Genomic DNA, 23,037 nt, shown 5'->3' with positions numbered 1-23,037 from the left:
GACTCCGGGTCATTGGCTGAGAACTGTTTTTTTTAGATTTGCTTAATCATGTTAATGCAGATGATTTCAATCTTTCTCAGGTTAAGAACCCTTCGGCGGATAAATATATGGATATACTATATTGTTTAAAACTAAGTGTGCATATTAAGCCTGGCCTATGATAGCGGGGCCTACCATAATACGTTGTTTATGTACTTTGCTATGCTGTTTAAATTGTATTAAATAATCATTACTGATGTAGAAGTTGAATTTAGCTAGACTTTAGCTTCTTGACTGTAGCTTTGGTTAAAGATCAAATGTATTTTTGCTTAATGCAGTATTTTTTCATAAATTAGTTTGAGATCAAACATTAATTGGCTGCCCCTTGTGTAGGAAGAGGAATGTAACTGAGAAAAAAAGCGCTTACTGAAAACAAAACAAAAACGTTACTGCATTTACATAATTATCTTAATAACAGTCACTAGAAAAACATAATTAAGAAATAGTCCAGAGTGACAGTTACACTGTTAAGTTTATTAACACTATAAATACATGAACACAATTTCAGACAAGCAAAAGAATACTTTTACCATGTGCATTATGGGTAGCCAAAAAACATTCAGACATTTAGTGATGGGGTTAATATAAATAGGTGTGCATGTTGACTTTTACAGTTCAGGACATCATCAAAGTGCCCACCGTGGTGTGGCTTATTTTTATGCAACTGCTGTCTCTTATTACATAACACTACTCTCTCCAATACTTGAGGAGCACCATGGAATCATTTGGCCACTTGAACTTCCCCGTTTCCATGATCTGTGTGATGTTGGCCTGCCCTGTCCCTCTGTGTGGTCTCTCTCTCTGAAGTCATGAGTGTGGCTCAGAACAGACTGGTTTCGCTTGACTCCAGGATTTTTGGAAGAGGTACCTGTGGGTGTGAAACAAACGTAAGCTCTTTTGAAATTATATTAACACAACACTTGGACCATCAGTACATTTCAAGATCACTGACAGCTTTTCAGTTGGCATCACAATATCAAAGTAAATAAAATAACAAAGATATGTCTGTGTAAAAGGAAACAACTCTCCTCAATGGGGTTGTCATGATATCATAAAAATGTCTTATGATGATATTATACCAGCTGATGAAGTATCACGGTTCCAAGTAGTATCACGATACAATTCAGTATTGTGTTAATTCATTGTTCAAATCTACAAAATGAACCAAATTTTCATACATACTGGCTATTGTTACCAATCAAATGAAATCAGTCCAGCTCTGCACAGTATAGCACAGAAGCTGCATGAAGTGAAATTAAGATGTGGCATTAATGCATTTACGCTGCAATTAAAATCGCATCAGTAATGTTATGAGCTTAATGTTTTGAATATAAAACTGATTATAGAAATATAAAAAGTTGAAAAAAATAAATAAATAATAGGCCTTCTTTTTTAAAATGGGAAACAAAAATCACCAGTAGGTGGCAGCAAGTCTCTACTTCAAAAAAAAAAATAATCTAAAATGTATTTTTTATTTATTTTTGCTCACACTAGCACGGCCATTTAAATTCTTGGGCGTCAGGGACAGACGCACAACGAGTAATCTATGCAGAACCATAAAGCAGGGCTTCTCAATTGATAGGTTAGGCATATATATGTGTGTTTTGCAGTTCTGTTGCTGCTGTGTAAAAACTATACTAAATGCAAAGTTAGCATGGAAAAATGAATGGCAAGTCAGCTTTTAAAAAGAAGAAATCATGTTTCATAGAAGCTAGAGACTGTTTCATAGAAGCATAGACTTCATAGAAGCCAGTCAAATGTAAAAACTACACAAGGGAAAAGAAAATACCTTGAAATTACCTTAAAATACCTACAAATTATTGAAACAATATAATTTACAAAATGATATATTTTTCTAGATTCAGACTAGGGACGCTAATGATTAATCGAAGATCGATTAATTGTCAATAATTATTTAATCGATAACTTATCGATGGTCATCATTAGATTGTGTAATTTTGAGGTGTGTGCGGCTCATGGGCAAAACACGTACAACAGACACACAGGGAAAAATGAAGCAAGCACGCCGTAGTTACGTATTACGGCATCTGCTCTTCAATCGCTCTCGCTGTACTTTGATGTCACACACCGATCCGTCTGCGCGGTGTCAAGTCGAACACACTTAGGGCCTGATTTACTAAACAGGGCAAATTAGCGTGAGAGCGCAATCCCACAAAAGCTCCGATGGGAAAGTTCTGTGCGTGATGTACTGACGACACACAAATTAAAGAACACAAGATTCAGCCGGATCATTTCCATAATGACCAACGCAATCTACCAAGAGCAGTGCAAATTAGCGTCTGGTTTAAGACATGCTTTTTTGGCCCGTTAAATAATGGCGCAAATACCAGTAAATTAATGTGCGCAAACCTTAGTAAATCACCTTGTTTTGTTTATTTAAAAACTTTCTTCCCATTAATTTTGCGCCTGAAAGGGAAACTCCTACAAATGCATATGCAATAAGGTCAGCCGCAAAAATAACCCTGTCCATGCTTTTTCAGCGCAAATTTTTCACTGCGTGTCTTTAATAAATCCTGAGAATTGTTTTTTTGCCGCCAATATGGGGTTTGCGTTAATGTCTTCAAGCCAAGCAACGAATTAGGTAAGCTAGCTGTTTATTTAGAAACATAATTAAGCATGAGTCAAAAAACCCTTGAAAGTGATTTTACTGAACAAAAGAATTACGTACTTGTGTAAACGCGACAATAAAAGTACATATAATAAACAAGTAATAAGATCCTGGTGGATGAGTAATGGTTTTCCAGCTCTATTTCAGCTGTGCGCTCCTATTCTATGGCGCACGATAAATAAAAACCTGTCAGTCTGAGCGATCAAACCAATCCAAGCACACTCTAGCTGTAAAACAGTGTCAGATTGGTCTCTACACATCTTCCCTATCCACTATACCCACCCACCACCCCCGAAATCCAGTTTCCATTGGTTGAATGTTCAAATGACGTTGGAAAACACTGCATTATAATTGCAACATGATCCGATCCTGGAAGTTCTATAGCTTTAGCCAAGCAGCCTGTCATGCCACTCCGGGATCTGCATTGTCTTATGTTGTGTTTGGGCTCGCTTGAGACCATCTGTTTCACATAAAGATATACAATCTACTATGGTTTACTAATGTTTCGTGAAGGTACAAACAAAAATATATACATGGCATCATATGGATACTGTTTACACACGCGTCAGTGGCGCTATTTCATACAATACTTGGTATAGTTTGGATTAACTGAAACAAATACGTTTGTTGCATTGCTTGTTGAGACCTTTCAACGATACATGACACAAGTTAGCCTATATACAATGATTTTACAGATCACATTTTCATGTAAAGCAGTTATTTTTTCACTCTATGAAAATAGAGCATATCTAATATGTCAGCAAATTTAAAAGCACCTATATTCACTGTAAACCCAAGCTGCTATGCTTTAAAACGACAGCTATTTTGTGTTGGTTAAGCAAGTGGTTGTCAAGTAATGTGATAACTTAGTAGAGCCCCCTCTGCCCGCTTTGGATTTAAGAGATTGGTTATCGATTAACCGATTGTTAATTTAAACAACATTAGATTATGGGAATTTATGTAAATTGGCGTCCCTAATTCAGATGATGCCTTGTTATTAATTTTGTATGTATGTAGGCTTGTGTAGTTCATAGTAACATTAATACATAAACAAAGAAACGTTAATACTGTACAATAATGTAGTGTTTGATTTTTATGGACATTTTTGTACTGTGTTGACTTTCCCCTTGATCAGAGTCCTGAAGCAAGACCAGTTGAGAACCACTGCCATAGAAGACCTTAGTGTGCCCCCATTGTTAAAAGAACAACAGTTCCCAGTTGTCCCTCCCTGACAATGGCCCCCACTCAAGTTTGTGCACACAGCAACTAATTAATTGTTAACTTGAGAGACTTCAACACTACATACCGCTTTGAGATAAGCCACGTTGCTCTGTCGAATCTCGCTGAGCAACTGATCCCGAGGTGTTGGGTCCACTTTAGGTGGCTGTCGCCTTCGAGGAACCGGCTTTAGAGTCTTTATCATATCTTTCAGGTTGGCTCTCTCATCTGCAGGTCCTTCTCTTGCCGTGCTTCTTTGTTTAGGAACACTCCTCAGCTGAACATTAGCTCTTCCCTCTTTCCTCTCATCCCTTTGGTTCAGTTCCAGAAGTGGATCCCTTCGTTTTGGAGTCTTTTTCAGTTGTACTTCCTTTAAGGGGTTTCCTGTGTCTGAACTTCGAGGATGCTGTTGTGGGTCAAGATATTGAGTCTTGCGGAGCTGCTGAGGAGGACTTGGTTGTGGTGAAGGTTCAGGAGAACCTTCAGGACTCTCCTCAGACCCATCTTGAGAGCCCTGCAGTAGGGACAACGGTATGTAGCCTCCTAGCATTTCCAACATGCCAGGGGGCAAGTTGAGAGAGTTCTCATACATCTCCATGACCTTCCTATGCTCTTTCATCTGCTGGAGCTTCTGCTCCTCCATTCTCTGCTGCCGCTGACGGTCCAAGTTTCTGGTTAGGAGATTGGTGACCACCATCCGAGGCCCAGGGAGTTCAAAGTGGTAGCCCATCTTCAGAAGAGTGTTGTTAGCCTTGAGGAGACGAGACACTTCCATTTCTGCATGGTGTCCTAACATGTGCCTTTGGTTGTGGAAGCGGAGCTCAGTAAGTGTCTCGTTGAACTGAAGGCAACGTATTATTGCCACAATCCCTTTTCCTGTGATGAAATTGGATTCGATATTTAGTGTGGTGATGCTTCTGTTCTCTCTGAGCATGTTAGCCAGAGCGAATGCCACGTTTTCGTCTGCACCGGTGTTTGCGATGCTGAAGGTCTTAACGTGTCTGTTCTTCTTGAGAGCATTGACGTAATCAAGGAGCATTACTTTGGGAATGTTTTCAATGTTGTTGAGATTGACATCTGTGACAGAGGGGTTGTTGTTGTGGATCTTATCCAAAGTGGTCTCCAAATTCGTTTCATTCCCAGAAGGTCTTGCGGTCTTTTTAACAAAAGTACCTCCACCCAGGGCAAGTTTCGGGATCTTCAGCTTGGATATGACCCTTTCCTCTTTCTCGGGAACCCAGTTCTCATATGAAGAGGGAGCAGGTTCAGACTTGGTGGAATCAGGTTTCGTCTCCTCATTCGCTTTAGATTCTGTCTCATTAAGTTCTGATTGTTCTGTCTTTGCTTCAACTTTTGTATCTGTAACCTCTGGAGGCGGCTGTAAACCATCTTCTGAGGTCACTATGGGGTCGGTGGCATCAAGTTCTATCTCGACAGGCTGCTTGCTTGCTTTGTCCTCTTCTTCAACCTCCATTATCACTTCTTCAATCACTTCATCAATAACAACATCTCCCTCTCCTCCCTCAACCTCCTCAACGATCTCCTCATAGACATATTCCACCTCTTCAACTTTATCTCCTTCTTTTGCTTCAAGCTCCTCATCGGTTTTCTTCTGATGATGACAAATGGACAGAAGGGTCAAATCTGAAGAGTTGAACAACTTTTAAAGACTACAAATTATGAAACATTTAATCTCCAGCAACTTACTCAAAGCCTAAAAATAGAATGTCCTGTTTACAGCACAGTTGCTGTTTCAAAGCATTTGTTGTTGTGGTATTTTTGGCCTCCTGGTTGCAGCAGTTATAAATAGTCAAATTTGATGATTAATAATCAGAGTTCGAAGCACTTCAGCAAAACAGTTTATATGACATGACATGCTCTGAATGTAAACAACGCAAACAATAACTTATCTTACCTGACTGGGTAATAGAGTTGTGGGAACTCTCTCCTCCTCCAGCATGCGTTTGGACTCTTTCTCCCAGTACATATATTCCACCAGTGATCTGTGATCAAATGATCCAGTGGGTGGTTTGTCAGTTTGGTCTCTCTGCCTCATTCCCACTGGCACTCTCTCGTCAGGAGCGATCTCTTCCATCTCACTCTGGAGCTGTTTGAGCTCCTCTGTCGAGAGGCCTGCCAGAATCTCATCCTCATCTATCTCTTCTTCTGACTGGGGCTCGCTGCAATCTGAAATAGAAAAAATATACACCGTTAAATAATCGTTAAAAAAAGTTAAACTTAGAATTTACTTGTTTTCTTACAAATAAATGTGACTATGTTGTGTTAAACCAATGAAAGCCGGATATCGGGCACAAATACCATGTGTATGCTGTTAAATAGCTGAGTAATTTCTGTGCCACTAGCATCACCAAAACAGGTTTCTCAATCACTCTCCCTGCCTGATATTAGTCAGACAATCAAGGGAATAAAAATATACAAACTTGGACACATTTTGTCTGAAAATTGTAATAACCATCCCTTTAAGTGATATTACACATCTTGTACTGAATGTCAGGACAGCTAATATGTTCAGTACAACAACACGAATGCGAGCTTGATATTTCTTAAATATATTTTAAAGCTCCATTACTTAAAACTACAGTGCGATACTACCACCAGATTTAGCACTGGTCTACTGGGAGTTAGTTAGAGATGGAGTAGGCTGAGTGTTAAACTCATTTTCTTTCAGCACCTCAGAGTTTTTTTTACAAAGATCACCTATTTTTTTTCAAGATTAATGGCAACAAACGGCTGAATATATTACCAATAAAATACCTCGGACTGTCGTCTCATGAGAAGCGTCTCTCTGCCTCATTCCCAGCGGCACTCTCTCGTCAGGAGCAATGTCGTCCATCTCACTCTGGAGCTGTTTGAGCTCCTCTGCCGAGAGGCCGGCCAGAATCTCGTCCTCATCGATCTCCTCTGTGTATGACTCCTGATCCGTGCGCTCAGACATGTCCACCTTAGTGTTTTCAAGAACTCAACTAAAGCCACTGGTTTTGAAGCGCAGCGAGCGTCGTGGCAGGACTCAAGGCCTTATGCCGCATGTACGATCTAAAATAACCTCCATTCAACAGAGGGGATGGTATTTATGGAACAAGTGGGGAGATACAGACATAGACTTTTTTCAGCAGCTTGAGTCAGCTGGTCCGTCCCTTGAATTTCAACATGACAGACTAGAGAGAGAGAGTAGGGTGGAGAAAAACAGCAGCAGGTGGACATGCCAGTCAAGCGGCCCCGGTGGCTCAGACGCTAACTTCAGCTACAAACATTTTATTTAACTGGAATTACAGGATGACCAAAGAAAAATAGACATTGTAAACCTGGCTGTTTGAAAGGCCAGTAAAACAGGCAGGTTCCATGTGTTAAAAAGCTGCGTACCATCAGCACTAGAAATATATAGTGATTTGACCCCTAATCCTCCACAGTTCTATGAGGACAGAAATAAAATCTGTCTGATGTTGAACACAACAGTCAGGCGGTCAGGAAAAGCAGGCTGATGTAGGATGGAAAGACTCCACAAACATTAGTGTTGTCTAGCGTTGGAGGAAAAATACTTGAGCAAGTGTAGTTTGTCGGAAATGTTTGGAAAGCTAAAATTGCATATTGACATTGAGAGCGTTTCAAAAATCAAAAATTTTAAATAATTGTGGGTTGACAGTCACCTTAAAATACAAATATTGCATAATCACAATATCCACTCATTTTATAATATTACACCAGGAAAACAAGGCATTTCATTAAAGTGTTACATATTATAATATTCTTGGTGATCCCTTTATAGATGGCTTTCGGTATATTCGAAATCTATTAATACTGTATCATTTGTGACAGATCAAGAATAACATTTTTTGAAGGTTAGCTATAAATATACTAACGGAAACAGCTTAAATTGTTTATTTATGCCCACAAAGATTATATAAACTGACATGATATCCTTGTTCTTCCTTACTTTTACAAACTTTAATCAATGAATAGGCATAGGCAATCAATGGCATCGTTTTTCCTGTCTCTTCAATAACATGCAACATATTAATAAATGATGTTTATGTGTATGAAAATATAGTATCTGCATTTGACCCTTGTATCAGTTTCATTTTTTTTCTTACATTAATGACGCTCGACATGTTTTGAGCAATTACCATAATTCCCATGTAGAATTTTCTCCCACCTACACTAATTATACATCAATGTGTATTGTAGTAGTAATAATTCTGCAGTGTTGAAAAGAGGCTTATTGTTAGGTTGTAGCAAGAAGATTTGGTTTAACGGAAGGACAGCTAAACCAAACATGAACACAATGCCAGAAACTACATATTGTGCACCAATATTGGCAGAATCTGTAATCTGTCTTTAAAAAATGGTAAGCATGGGCAAAACCTATTTTTGCATGCATTCACAAAAAATAACACACTTATATAGGCCTTTTCATAGAGGCCTTTTTGTTTTAGTATTCAACCTGTAGAAGTTCCCCGATTGTGAATCACTGAGAAGTATAAAAGCTGAATTGGTGATGGATTCAAATAATGTGATCCATTTTCTCTTTAAATTCCAACAGATTTTATTTCAATTAAAGGTAAAGAACACAATAAATTAAACAAACAGGAAAAAAGCTAAATGTCCAATCGTTTGGAGGGATTTGGATAGCAACTGTGCCTGGCACTTAGACCAGTGACATTTGAGGTCTAAAGCTTGCACAAATACTCTTTGCCAAGCATACATTTCCCATAATTCCACATGACAGTGGCCAGCCTTCTAAATTCAGATACAGGGCGATGGCATACAGTAGAGCACATTCATTAAAAACTTGAGCATGTTTCCAAGGGCAACAGAATTAAAGCTGCGATTCTTCTTTAAAAATGTACTTTCAAGTGGCCCTTCATAACACAACACCATAATCTGTGCTTTCTCAAAGTAGAGGGGAAAAAAAATGGAATCAACCAAGCAAATCACTGTTTGATCAAAGCTTTGCACCTGTACACCAAATCGAAACAAAAGCACTAAATGTATACAAAGTATACCGGATTATTATTTTTTGGTATAATATTCATTACTTAGTGTACGTTAGTAATATAGAAGCGTGTGCTGCTGTATATACCTTTCTGTCAACACTTAAGTTAAGCTCTCAGAAGGATCATCCTTCAAAAATAAAATGTGAAATAAAAATGTTCTCAAATATCACTCAGAAATGCATGGAACTGGCACAATATAATTACTTCTGAAAGCCACATGGCTTGCTGTCCATAGAAAGGCAAGATTGGAAAGTTTTACACTGTTTTTCAAGAAAGGAAATGTAAAAATGAAACAGATAATAAAGCTTAGCCTCCAGCACTTAATAATAATAACAATAATTATAATGATAATAACAATAAGAATTACAACAATATCAACAGTAACCATAATAATTAAAATTTGTTAATCATAACAAGTAAAGCATAATAAAGCGTTTTATTCCCATTGTCAAAGATTCTGGCACAGATTGTTAAAACAATGAATAAAAAGACATTCATGAACCCGGTCCTACACGCACGCACACACACAAACAAACAAACAAAGTGTCAAACAGAATGGTAAGGATGTGTAAAAAGACTAGACAATCTCTCTCTCTCTCTCACACACAAACTAAATAAATAACCATTTAATCCCAATAAGTGAACAGCAATTTCACTACAGCACACATCAATCCCCAGGGTCTCATTACAAAGCGTCTTTGTGTTTCGTCATTTCGAATGGACTGACAACAAAAGAAAGCTGTGGTTCACTGATTAAGAAATCGATGCATATTTCTGAATATTCCAGAAGTTAGAGCAATAAATATTTAGTGGGAAGGCATGATATCTCCGTCACATCACACGGCTTTAAGATTTCAGAGGCAGACTCAGTACAGTACAATGGCAAGGCTGCGAGGAACCGCGAAATACGTAAAAAGAGGGACGAGAGGAGAGAGTCTGAAAGCGCTTCAGTAAAGGCTTTTGAATGATGTGAAACACCCCCCCCCCACACACACACACACCAAACCTACAAAATACACACATTTGCATACAGGTTTTGTTTTTTGTTTTTGTCTTATAAACACGCCACACTGGAAACCTTCTGTATAAAACCAAACCCATCCCTGACTGTGTCCACTATGGAATGCAAACAATGAGGAAATATTATATTAAATCTACTCGTATACTCTCTCTCCTCCAGTCTCTCTCCTTTGCCATTGCTGAAGACTCGTTTTCTCTCCCATAATAGAGAGAATAAAGATTGTTGAGAACTAGAAAGATTCGTTTCTGCATAGTGTTCACCCACCTTCCCCACAAGCGTTCTTTGTCGAAAACACAAAATCAACATCTCACTTATATGTATCTATATACATGATTTCCCCCTTGATATAAATGTTTAGGAATGAAAATTGCAACCAAATAAAACATTACAAGGCATACATAATAATTAGCAAACCTAGCACAAATGTTCATATATAACAGTCATAAGGACATACTGCGTATCCTTAAAGGTAGGTGCGGTCACCATATTCATCTATGTAAATTGGAATAAAAATGTAAACCACAGAAACAGGGAATCAATAGGAATCTAGTCAACGTTTAAAGTGCAAGTCTGTTGCAGTTTCTCTTCGCAGAAAACAACAATGTGCCAAAAAACTTCTGACGTGAACTGCTGCGCAATAGATTCGCCAGCGCCCCCTGGTGGCAGCTGACTATATGGCAAGAGCACATCTTTCGTACACTTTTTCTGTCTGACCCATCGAAGCATGGTACTGATTTTGGACAATCTCCCAAGACAACACAATCTCTTTTGTCTGAAGAAATAGCAAACACATACACAGAAACCCGTTTGGTCCTCAAGGAAGAAAGGAGACAAACTGAAGCCTGGGTCAGAAGCACATGGAGTCGGGGCGAGAAGACTCTCCATTGTCTCTCCTTTGGCAGCCCTGTGGGCATCACAAGGATCTCTCTGTATCCGGCTCCAACCGCATACCGAGATCCGAGTGCCTCACCTTAAGCATATCTCCTTACAGGAACAGGTGGTCGACCTTGGAATAGGATTCAGGCATTGGACTAGGAGATCCAACTGAAGTCTTTCTCGCTTCCCGCTCTGGCGTCTCCTTCCAGAGCCGAGTCACTTTCCTCTTTGCCATCGTCTATTGCTCTGTCGTCTCGCTGCGACATCCCTGAGCCTGCTCGCCATTTCCCGTTCTCCTCCTCGCCTTCACCTTCTCCCATCAGCTCGGCCTCCACCATCATCTCCTCTTCTCCGTCTCCGTCGGCGGTGTCATCAGGGAAACGGTGGTCCCCGGGATACAAGAGTTCCTCTTCTGGGGAGCCGTCCTCGCCGTTCTGGTCCAGCAGGGCAGCCATGCCTCGACCCGAGCAGTCTGCGCAGACGCCGTGGCGTCGAGAGCCGTGTTTGATGCCCACGCTGGCGGCCGACATGAAGACGCGACTGCATACTTTACACACGTACTTCTTGTCCTTACTGTGCACCTGAGAAAGAGTGACAACGCATTGTTGAGAGACAGCAATTCATGTCTTTTACAAAAAAGTACTGTGGCAAAACCATTATAACACCATAGTACACTTAAAGCTATAAGATACGAGAGGCTTACAGTGACCCTGTTTGAGCCTGGAATTAAAGGGAATGAAAATTCTGTCATCATTTACTCACCCTCATGTCGGTCCAAACCCGTAAGACTTTTGTTCGTCTTCCGAACACAAATGAAGATCTTTTTGAAGAAATCAGAGATCTTTCTGTCCCTCCATTGACAGCCATGCAACTACCACTTTGATGCTTCAAAAAGTTCATAAAGAGATCATAAAACTAATCCATATGAATTGAGCGGTTTAGTTCAATTCAATCTGTTCATCATATAAAGCGATCGAGTCTCTTGAGATATTTGGTCTAAACCGCTCGATTCATATGGATTCGTTTTACGATCTCTTTATGAACTTTTTGAAGCATTAGTTGCGTAGCTGTCTATGTCAGAAAGCTCTCAGATTTCTTCAAAAATATCTTCATTTGTGTTCTGAAGATGAGCGAAAGTCTTACGGGTTTGGAACGACTTGAGGGTGAGTAAATAATGCAAGAAATTTCATTTTTGGGTGAACTATCCCTTTAAGATGTTTCTCAGGTGATCTGTGGCTGGTTGCAAACAAGTTAGTCATCTAATTTTCTCTTCAACAGTGGTCACGACTCAATTTTAAGTCATGAGGTAGATTGGTTCAATTTGAATTCGGAAAGGTGGCTGTAATGCAACATTTTGGATACCAACTGCGTAAAACACCAAGGAAGAAGAATCTGTAAAGTGGCTGTGTTTATGCAATAGGCCCCTGTTCACAGGTGGACAGTGTTAAAAACGTGTAAACGGGGTCCGACAGGTTATTTTGAGGTATATATTTGTTAATATTCAAAATTGCATGTGACCACACTGGATTTATACAACCACAACAGTTAATCATGCACAGCCAAAGTTCAGTTAATACAGGTACGGTTAACAAGCAAGTTAATGAGATTTTTGCTCAACATGACATGCCAAAGCAACAGCAATATAAAACACCCCACTGCTCAATAGATTGATATATTAAGAATAATTCTTTCACCAAATAATATAGTTTCCCAACCTTTTTGTCCTTAATTGTACCCCACAGCTCCTTCATTACTTGAACTTAATCAACAGAAACCAGAAATGTGTTTCTCTTTTACCTTAATTTACACTGGATATCATTTAGCATAATCAGTAATATTAAAGCTGCACCATGTAACTGGTTGTGTTTTGGCTTTGCTCCTCTGTGTGGATGAATGTAGTTTGAGGCAAAGGTGTACACAGATAGAGGACATCAGAACCAATGGACAAATAAATTGTAGTTATTTAGTTTTTACCATTTTGCAAGATCCATGGTCAATTTTTTTTAGTTTGTTGTGACAACAAACGTTCAGCTTTACACTGCCCAGAGCCAGAGTCACTATTCTCTGTGGACGGACATGACGTGACATGCATGGTTGAATGATGGATTTTTACCCCAAATCCATACAAATCATTATTATATTACTTCTATACCTAAAACAATAACTACTGTGGATAAAGACAGTATTCAGACTCACCAAGTAGCTTCCTCTCATCTGTTATTTTAAACTGCATTTGGTTTAATATTGTTTTGATATATTGTTGTAATTTTAATCTTTTGAAAGGTTCACAAAACAAAACTTTGCCAGTAACCCCAATAACCTGCTTCAGTACGTCTTAGGTGAAACCCTGGTTGGGAATCACTAATATACAGCAGTTAATTAGGCTATTTACAGTTGCCTAGCAACATGCCACATTCATGTAAAATGTACGTTTTATCCACAATTTATCTGCACTTTATAATGGCTTTGAACCACTGATCTATATAAATGACTGGATTGCTCATTGACGTCATAAAAAGTGAAGCCACCGCGCCGCCATATTGGTGTTCCCTAGTATTCCCTCCCATTCTATTGAATTAATAGGAAATCTTCTGATTTTAATGAGAAAACATTACCTAACGAGTCAACGTTTTTATATCTGAAGTCTCCTTGTACAAGTCGGAAATTTATTCAAAGTTATGTTCGTGTTCATTACAGTAGTGAATATCAGCTGACGGATGAGACACCTAAGCATTTATATTTCAAAAATCTCACAATGATTCTTCTAAAATCTAAATATACAGATGTATGCTTTGCAAGGCATGCGCACACAACTTAATTTGTCACGTTGAGTATTTCACTGTGGTTATGTAATTATGTTGTTAAATAATACTGTTTTTATTCGTACAGTAACTGTAAATGATTCAACAGTGTTTTTGTTAACAGCATGTATTTCGAAGCAGTGAAGACAACACATTAAACGTTGGTTAAATGAATAATTAGCTCAACAATAATAATCAAAAATAACACTTAATTCATATGCAAACTGTCATGCTAGTAAAAAGCCGCAGAATTTGAGCTGACCTGTTGCTTTTTAACGGTTTGCAAGATCTCCAAGAGTCTGAAGTGGATGTTGGTCAACAAAAAGACATCAGGAAATAATATACATGCTTCACAAGTTATTCAGACAAATGACGCTGACTGCGTATGGATTTAAAGGAACACTCTGACTTTTTGGGACTTTAGCTTATTCACAGTATCCCCCAGAGTTAGATAAGTCCATACATACCTTTTTCATTTCTGTGCGTTCTGTAAGTGTTATTTGACGCACCCACCTCTAGCCTAGCTTAGCACAAAGACTGGATGTAAATGGATAAGGTAGCATACTAATCCCAATAAGTGACAAAATAATGCAAACATTTTCCTATTTACATGTTGTGATCTGTATAGTCACAGCGTGTACAAATAACAAGGCTATATGAGACAGAGACCACTTTTAATCGTATAAATACTGGGAACTATATTCTCACTAGGCGTAGGAGCACAGCTACTTGGGCGGAGTGATTAGCGCAGCACACAAGACGCCCTGTTGATGGTTCCGTAAACAAAACAAACGTGACTTACTAGCTAGTAGCGAACGTGACTTGTGATCATGGCTGACTTTGAGGAATTGTCAGAGGAATTTTACTGGGTATCAAACCAAGATCCAGAACCATAAAGTTTTGAGCCAGAATACACAGACGAGGAGTTACAAACTATGGAAGCTGTAAGACAAGATACAGCGAACACCCATGATTGTAAACTATAAATTTACTATCTAGTAATTGCTGACTCTATTTCTCCAACTCTGAGCGAACTCTCTGCTCCTCACCACAGGGCGTCTCGTGTGCTGCGCTAATCACTCCGCCCAAGTAGCTGTGCTCCTACGCCTAGTGAGAATATAGTTCCCAGTATTTAAAAATGGTCTCAGTCTCATATAGCCTTGTTATTTGTACACGCTGTGACTATACAGATCACAACATGTAAATAGGAAAATGTTTGCATTATTTTGTCACTTATTGGGATTAGTATGCTACCTTATCCATTTACATCCAGTCTTTGTGCTAAGCTAGGCTGGCGGTGGGTGCGTCAAATAACACTTACAGAACGCACAGAAATGAAAAAGGTATGTATGGACTTATCTAACTCTGGGGGATACTGTGAATAAGCTAAAGTCCCAAAAAGTCGGAGTGTTCCTTTAAAGACATGATCATGCATGGTTAACCTTTTTATATATAATATAGTGCAATTTAGTAATGGGATTTTATGTATTATAATATTTATTGTATATTCTTTTCAATTTCTGCTAATAATCTCAGATATATGTTCATGCTTAATATTTCCTGCATAATAAAAATGTAGACACGCCCATCATAACGATTTCTATACATCGCTTATTCTACCCGAAAAGACAATAAACATTACAGATAACGTTCGAAGTATCAATTAATGTACATACATATATCCTACAAAGATATGTGCGAGTGATTCGCTGCAAATCGGGTGATTTTTAGCTCAGTGTTTTAAGAGAATGAGAATCGTAAGATGGCGCTCGAACATTTCCAGTGGCAATGAGCAATCCAGTCATTTATATAGATCAGTGCTTTGAACACATTTACATTTAGGCGTTTAAAAGATGTTTTTCTCCAAAGCGGCTTACAATGGATTCAAAGTAATCAAGACCTTGACATTGCTAATTCCGCGCTCTACTGTGGTACATTCACTTTATTAGCGTTACATGTATAGATGTACTGTGCTAACATTGCTTGCTTCACAGGAGAAAAGAAGCATTTCAGCAAAGTACTGTCTCTTATGCAGACCTTTGAATTTTTCACCACATTTTAAGGAAGCGTTGACAACATGCGGCGGTGTAGCATATCGGGTGCGATCCATCATGCTGCGGATCATGAATTAAGCAATGTTTAGGTGTTAAACGTTTCAGCGCTAAGCAGAAGCAGCGCTGTCTGTTATCATGTCACACTATTACAGGCCCTTTGATATGCTCAAAACCAGAGCTAATTTCTGTGGCACGTCGCTTAGCCACACAGAGACCAAGAACGTGCCAAAGCATGTTTATGAGTGCCTCCCATGAGATGATACAGTAAATGCAGGCTTTAAGAAAGAGAAAAGGAGAGGAGGTGTTAAAAGACTCCTGGCAATAAGGGCAGAGAAAAACTGAGATAAGAGGGGTTTATGGGATATGGCAGAATCTTGTGTTTAATAGGGGCCCACTAGAGACTCGAATGTCTCCCACACAAACATCTTTACAAAAAGCACATATGCTGTTTAGGCTTTCAAAAAGATAAAGAATTAAATGTTTAACCATGTGCTTCAAAATTTGTAATATTTAATAAAGAGCATTTTATTTTGAGGTGTATTTACATCCACATTGCCTCCACAGTGTAATCTTAATCAGTCTGCAGTGCCGTGTACTTTTAGTGGCGTATACTGTAGTATTTGCTCCAGTTGCTCCGCGCTCACTGCCGCCCCCTGTTGGTACTGCACTCACCAGCGTGTGGCGTTTCATGTGCTCCCTCCGCGTGAACTTCTTCCCGCAGATCTCACAGGGATACGGCCTCTCACCCGTATGCGAGCGCATGTGCCTCTTCAGGATGCACTGGTGCATGGCGGAAAAACTGCAGTACGGGCACTTAAACTTCTTCCTGATCACTGTGAAGTCGTTTACTGTGGATAGAGATGAAGAGATGTGAGGAGAGCTGATCAGAGTATGAACACATGCAGGTTAAGCCACTGGAAGTATGAGAGTTAATATGTGAGAAGTGTTAAAGCCCTGCACAAGGCATTAATGCCAAACCTACTTACCAAAGCACTGGGCTAATCTCTCTCTCTCTCTCTCTCTATTGGATAGAATGACTTTAATTAACAGCCGCCATTGCTGCATTAACATTATGAGTTGATTCGTGTTAACCCTAATTATTTTAATGGGTGGTGTTTGGGCTTCTTCTCATTTTAGCATTTTGTAAAGCCATAAAGGATGAAAGAAGAAGAAATCTACATCAGAATGAGCCAACTGTAATGTTAAGGTCATGAAAAGCAAGGACACATATTTTGCTTTAAAATGCCCATTTTTTTGTACCAGTTTTTCAGTTTCCGCCACTGAATAAAAATAAAAAAAGTTATTTTTTCTCAGAATTGCGTGATATAAAGAGTTTGTGAGATAAAGTCACAATTACATTTTTTATTTAGTGGCGTAAACAAGCTTCCATAGAATTGTAACATTATTTTTATGATAATTAAAAAAAATTGGAGCAAAAAGCTGAAGCTATCACATTTTTGTCAAACACTACTTCCAGATCAGATTCAGAACGATGATAAAAACACAGATGGAGTCCATCAACACCCTAATGCTTCACAGTCCTATAGCTCGTCCTGAGTTGACATTTCATTCAGTAACATAAGGCAGTTTTGATTTATATGCTGTTTAATGTCGATGATTGCATTATTTTACAGATGCACAGATGCATTCAGCGTGAGACTCACGCAATTGACACTTTTCACACGCTCTCACGCCACACATCCATTTTCTCACGCACAGAAAAATCGCGAAGCAAAGAGGACACGGAGACCGACAGACTAGACAGAGCCGGTTACTTATGATATATATATAAAAATAAATAAATCTCAGCTCTCAGATTCTGTCAATTATATTATGAAACTCAAACCATTTTGGCATCATCTCTACTAGATAGTTAATAAACACGAATGAACAATGTTGAAAGAGACAGAACAACTTACAACTTATTTCACTGTAGTGTGTCAGTAGGAAATATCAGTTTACATTATGAAACATTACTTTTGCCATTAATTGTAATAATCCAAAGAGATTTTTGTATGCACAAGGAGTCTGACTACAGCCGATATGAGCTGATCTCACCATCATTGAGTCCGTCTGTGATTACATGAAGAAACAGAAAAAACTGAGACAGGCTAAATCCAGAAGAACTGCGGCAACGCTCGAAGAAACCTAAAATACTAATGTGCCTAAGACTTTTGCACAGCACTTTACCTGTATTTTAATTTAAATATTTTTATGTAAGTTATTTAATGGTAGCACTTTATTTTATAGTCCTGTTCCCCATGTATATATTATAGTAACTACAATAACTGGGTAATAACTAGGTTCTAACCCTGATCCTACCCCTAAACCTAACCTTAACCCATGTATAGTTAAAGCTGCAGTCCGTAGTTTATCCTCTTTGTCGCCATCTTTGTTCGAAATCTGCAATTGCAGTTATTTGCGTAATTATCAACTTTACATGGGTTGTGCCTCGGCACGGCACAGCGCGGATGAATCCAATGTTTTGAGGAGAATGTGCGGCCGTCAGTCACCGCTGGTGTGGATACTGGCATTCGCAATCACAGATTCTACTTTTGGAACTATGACCAACATAAGAATTTTCACCGGAAAATGTCATCAGAACAAGAAACATCCACTTTAGTTCTGACCAACTAAGGGAAAAAAAGCATTGCAGTAAATCGCGCTGATTAAATCTAACAATCGCTTATCACGTCAAACTATACTATGCAAATTATACTTTGTTCTCAAATTGTTAATGTTAACAACATCAGCATTGCGTGAATGCCCTTCCGATATTTATCCTTTATCCCTTTTTTCTGTAGCCACTCCAAAGTCCGACGTCTTTTGCATTTTACAACGGGTGAATCTTTATTCTTTATGTACTTGCTCAAAAATGTATTTTGGATCATTTTTAACCCAAAAAAGTTACGGAATGCAACTTTAAATTATCTTAAATTACCCGGTACTGTCTTAGGAAAGTACACTAAGTACATACAAGTGCACATACTGTAAAACAAAGTGCAACCTATTTTATAATAGTTTTCAGTGCAAAAAAAGTAGAGTAAGGTCACTCATAAATGGTCAGTGTTCATATTATTATTATTATTATTAATGGCACTTTCACATCAGTTACTGTACATTCTTTCCAATCCTTTCACTCCGTGATCTAGTGGCAGACACTGAAGATAGCCGATGCTCTTCTATCACTTACAAACTGCAAGAGAGATACTCTCCCTAACTCACCTGCCCTTAGCTACCAAAAACAGCCCCAAAAGACAGTTTCCTTAGCAACCACAGCCCTGAAACAGATTTTACTGCTCAAATTCAACAAAGAAAGATGAAAAACCTACAATGCAGCATAGCATAGCATCCCATTGTTTGCTGAACAATTGCTGCACAAATTATCAACCCAAACTCACAAAACCAAACATCAATTCCACATGTTCTTCTTCTAATTCTTCCATTTTCTGTTAGCAAAAGATTCAGTCAGAGGCAACCATGCTTTATACTGCGATGACTGTAATGTCATCAGACAGTGATCTAGACTGGCTCAGCTAATAAGCCGATAGGCAACATTTAGGTAAGAACAGACCCGAAGCCCAGGTTTACCTGTAATCCATATGCATGAAACCAACATGTCTCAGTTGAGCAAATTTACTACTTAAGAATATGAACAGCTGCCCTGGTACTTTGACAATCTACACTTTTTAAACACCTGATTTATGACAACAAGCTGAAATTTGAGGTAGCAAATAAACCCCATGCGATCCTCCAAACAAAACTGTAGTACTACAATTCCAATGTGTAGCTTGTGCTCTTTTTTTTTTCTTTGATAATAAAATAACCACACAGGTTTCATGATGCTTTACAGCAAAATTTATTGTCTACAAAATTACAACCAAACAATTACACAATAGAATTATTCCAGAATACATCATTTACAGAAATCTGTGCTTAAGTTCATTTCGGTAATAAAAATAGTGCAATTCAAAAGAGCCGTGACTGAGATTTCTGATGCGTTTTCACACCCACCGTTCAATCCTCTTGAAACAATATATCAGTCATTTCATTTCCTGAGGAGAAAGTGTTAAGACCTTGAAAACTTGCAGTGCAAATCTCTCTCTCTTTGCATAGTTCCTGAACAGTGGTTCCTTTCACAAATCACCCTGCATTCAACACAATTGAGCTGGCAAATTAAAATTCCAATTTCGAATATTTGTCGCATTTAAAATGAAAAAATACACAAACGCTGGAAAAACACACGTTTTAATGTTTTTCTAAGCCTATCCAGTTGAACCCACTTGATGTGGCGTCGCTGCGTTGTTCATTCGAAACACTGCAGAAATAGAGAAGCTCAATGCAGAGAAGGTTTTGGTTATGTTAAAACCGTTCACACACGGAGAACGCATTTTCTGCGCTCTCTCTCCATTGTTTTCTATGTAAACATGCGCTAGACGGACATCTTTGACCGTTACACTTGCGTCTCGCACAAGAGAGCCATGTTTAGAAAGCCATGAAGTTAAAAGAAGTTCAACATTTAAAAAACATGTCTCGAGACTTTGTGGCTCATGTTTTTAAACACAAAAGTGCTGTGTGTGATCGGCGCTTCGGCACTTTTTTATTAAACTATGCATAAATACATGCCGCTGTTTTGTTCATAATTGTTCATGCAATTTACGAAATCAGATTTGATTTATAGACGTTAGTTTAAACGTTATGCACTTTTTTTACACACTCATGTTATTTCATTGGTTTGAATAAACAACTTAATGCAGTGCATTAATATTTTTCTCATTGCGCCCTCTTGTGGCCTCAGGACACAAGCCAAAAGCTTTTTTTCCCCTTCCTGAAATAATGCCTTTTAAATTTGAATATAATCCAAACATTAGTAAGATTTAAATAAAAATTTGAATGCAGTTTTTCAGCCAATTTGACAGCTCTACAACAAAGCACCACGCTTAACAGTTTGAAAGATAACCGTTAGATCGCACTTTCACTTTAAACTTGGAAAGTTGTGTACCAAGTAGACATGTTGAATGAGGAAGAAATGCAACAAAGCTTTACATACGACACACACATTGGAAAGTATTTCAGAGCAGAGCGTGATCAAGACCACAAAGATGCCAGACAAACATCTCCATATTTTCTGAGGAGAAAAAAAATGAAATTGGGAGACTCAAGGACAATTTTAGGGCGGTTGTAGTGTGACAATAATCCACTTTTTTTTTCACTGCGGTGTCAGTAAGAATGATGTTGACACATTCAGTTACTGCCAAATTTGATTTACTGCATAAGGGCACCTTATGAGTTTACCCTGCATCAGAAAATACTGCAAAACCTCTGATTTCAGTTAGGACAGTCCGTCACAAAGACAAAGAGAAAAAAATGCCAGTGACACTCAAAAGTTGTGCAAATGTTAACTTTTGCTGCAATGCGCACTTGACAGGCATGACCAATCGCAGAGATTCTTTGAAAGGTGAATCGAGTTTCAGAAATCAATTCGCTGTGTTTCAAACTAACTTCTAAACCCTTCCACACTCTCCAAATGGATCTAACACATCCTGAATTCTCCATCAGAGCTTCCCCTAGTGTGTAAGCGCCCACTGTTACACTAGTAAACACATCATAACTGTATGACATATGTTGTGTGAAAATCACAATTAGCATATTTTTGCCTCCAGGTATTACTACAAGATTAGACCGCCTTGAAGATTTCCCAGAACTCTCTACTAGACAAGTTTGTGGTCTGACCACTCAATGGCACGGCCAACTTTAAAGATTAAAAACAGAAAATCTTAATTCACTTTAGACATTTCCATCTTCAACAGTCAATAAAAGTGGCTAACTCTCGAAACACAACCATAGTTCCATATACGTTAGCAAGGGTCCAGAAAACACCCTAAATGCCCTTTCACTTTCCCTCTGGCTGTGTTAAGAGTCAAGACTTAGGAACTAGCGTGAGATCACACAACTTAAAAGGACTTGCGTTTTTTCTTCTTACGTCTCCTTTATCTGTGTGATTTAGGGTCAGCATGAGAACAGAGAAGAGCTAATTACTGACATAATTCAGTGTACTCGCATAGTCATGCACACACATTTGAAAAAGACATAGCAGGGTGAAAGATTTAGGACATTCCCTAATCTTCCCTCATCCCTAATCATCTCCTTCCACTCAAGCGCAGAATGCAAGAGAGAGATTCCCCTGCAGAGGGCAGCATTGTGCACAGGTTAAACAGCTGAATTCACTACTCAACATCCAGACCCTTGTGCCTGAGTCCGTATTGCAGTCTAAGCATAAGATTGGTTCACTGGTAGATGGGTGCAATGCCACCCAAAATAAAAAAGAAGGCATTGGCATCCAATGCACCGAGATCACTGTGTTCTCCAGTCTTTAGTGAGAACTTGAATAATCCTGCGTTGTACAAAAAGCAGACAGCTCTATATGCGACAAGAGAAATGCCATAAAACGTCTTTATTTTGCATAGCAATTGTGCCTATCAGCAGACATATGCAGTAGTCATAAAACAACCTGACGGTTTAGATATTCCAAAAACATATAAATCTGAAAATTTCTCTAAAAAGAAAGCTAGAAATATCAACAGTGCTGTGGCCAAAAATCGGGGAAAGGCCTGAATTGGGATGACCTGAAGTTTGTAAAACATTCCCTTTATTGAAATGACGAGTCTTGCTGGTTTGGAGAATCAGTCGTCTATACGGATGTGGCCGTGGTCATCTTCCCGTAAGCTGTGCAGGTTCCACAGCTGCTCGCTGGGCGAGATTCCCGAATGACAGCAAACCTTGGCATGGGTGGCCAGGTTTTTCTGCGTGCTGAAGGTTCGGGAGCAAGCGGGGCACGTGTACACGCGCTCGCTGGAATGCACGGACGACAGGTGGCGGTTCAGGTCGGTGCGGTCCCGAAAGTGCTTGAGGCAGTAAACGCACTGCATCAGCTTCCGCTTGAGGTGGATGGTCTTCTCGTGGCGGTCGGCGTTGGACTTGAGGGTGAAGCTGGCGGGACACTGCGAGCAGTGGTAGCGCGCCGGCGGAGGGTTGAGCGGGGACGCGGCCACTACGGGGCGATGGTGGTCGAGGCAGTCCAGCGAGAGGGCCATGAGCGAGAGCGTGTGGCTGTATTCGTGCTGTCTCAGTTGAAGCAGGCTGCTAAACAGTTGCTTACACAGAGAGCAGGCGAGCTCCTGCCGCCAGCCCGGCCCTCCGCCCTGCACCTCCGCCACACACGCTCCATGCTTCTCCTCCACCATCTGATCTTCCTCTACAGGAACCTGGATGCGCTCCAGCCCTGAGAGAGAGAGAGGTGAGAACTAACGCCAGGATATCGGCTTATGTATGTGAAAAAAATAACAGGCAGTCATGTGGCGGGCCATCGGCGTCACAGACGCCACAC

At 39.4% G+C, this 23,037-nt stretch overlaps 2 protein-coding genes across 6 annotated transcripts in view; both read right to left on the bottom strand.

Moving 5' to 3' along the window:
• Positions 1-492: 492 nt before the first annotated feature.
• lmod3 (leiomodin 3 (fetal)) lies at positions 493-7,027 on the bottom strand. Of its 2 annotated transcripts, none has more exons than XM_081387144.1 (4): positions 6,662-7,027; positions 5,802-6,073; positions 3,975-5,498; positions 493-907 (listed from the first exon to the last, which is right to left on the bottom strand). In XM_081387144.1, exons 1-4 carry the CDS (start codon positions 6,840-6,842, stop codon positions 860-862), a joined length of 2,025 nt encoding a protein of 674 aa, XP_081243270.1. In that variant the 5' UTR covers positions 6,843-7,027; the 3' UTR covers positions 493-859. The 2 variants fall into 2 exon arrangements, with proteins under 2 accessions (XP_081243270.1, XP_081243271.1); XM_081387145.1 differs by having other exon boundaries at positions 3,975-5,495.
• Positions 7,028-8,432: 1,405 nt separating this feature from the next.
• zbtb46 (zinc finger and BTB domain containing 46) overlaps positions 8,433-23,037 on the bottom strand; it is a 119,135-nt gene continuing 104,530 nt past the window's right edge. For 2 of the 4 annotated variants that reach the window (XM_081387142.1, XM_081387141.1), the window contains exons 4-5: positions 16,323-16,498; positions 8,433-11,376 (exon numbers count right to left, since the gene is read on the bottom strand). In XM_081387142.1, the coding sequence (XP_081243268.1) occupies positions 10,951-11,376; positions 16,323-16,498 (602 nt within the window). In that variant the 3' untranslated portion in view covers positions 8,433-10,950. Of the gene's footprint in view, positions 11,377-16,322; positions 16,499-19,469; positions 22,933-23,037 lie in introns of those variants that run through there. The other 2 variants (XM_081387143.1, XM_081387140.1) reach the window with 2 other exon arrangements.

Source organism: Scardinius erythrophthalmus, assembly GCF_964197995.2.
Source record: "Scardinius erythrophthalmus genome assembly, chromosome: 15".
In the NCBI taxonomy this organism is placed as follows: domain Eukaryota; kingdom Metazoa; phylum Chordata; class Actinopteri; order Cypriniformes; family Leuciscidae; genus Scardinius; species Scardinius erythrophthalmus.
The sequence above is the reverse complement of the archived record's forward strand: the minus strand, read 5'-3'. Positions and strand labels throughout refer to the sequence as shown.

What these genes read in the sequence shown, in the direction of transcription:
- lmod3 (XM_081387144.1), bottom strand. Translation starts at nt 6,842, where the DNA reads ATGTCTGAGCGCACGGATCAGGAGTCATACACAGAGGAGATCGATGAG. An exon ending in CAACTCTATTACCCAGTCAG is followed by an intron (nt 5,499 to 5,801) that starts GTAAGATAAGTT and finishes TGTCATCATCAG; the next exon opens with AAGAAAACCGATGAGGAGCT. An exon ending in ACGTGGCTTATCTCAAAGCG is followed by an intron (nt 908 to 3,974) that starts GTATGTAGTGTT and finishes TCACACCCACAG; the next exon opens with GTACCTCTTCCAAAAATCCT.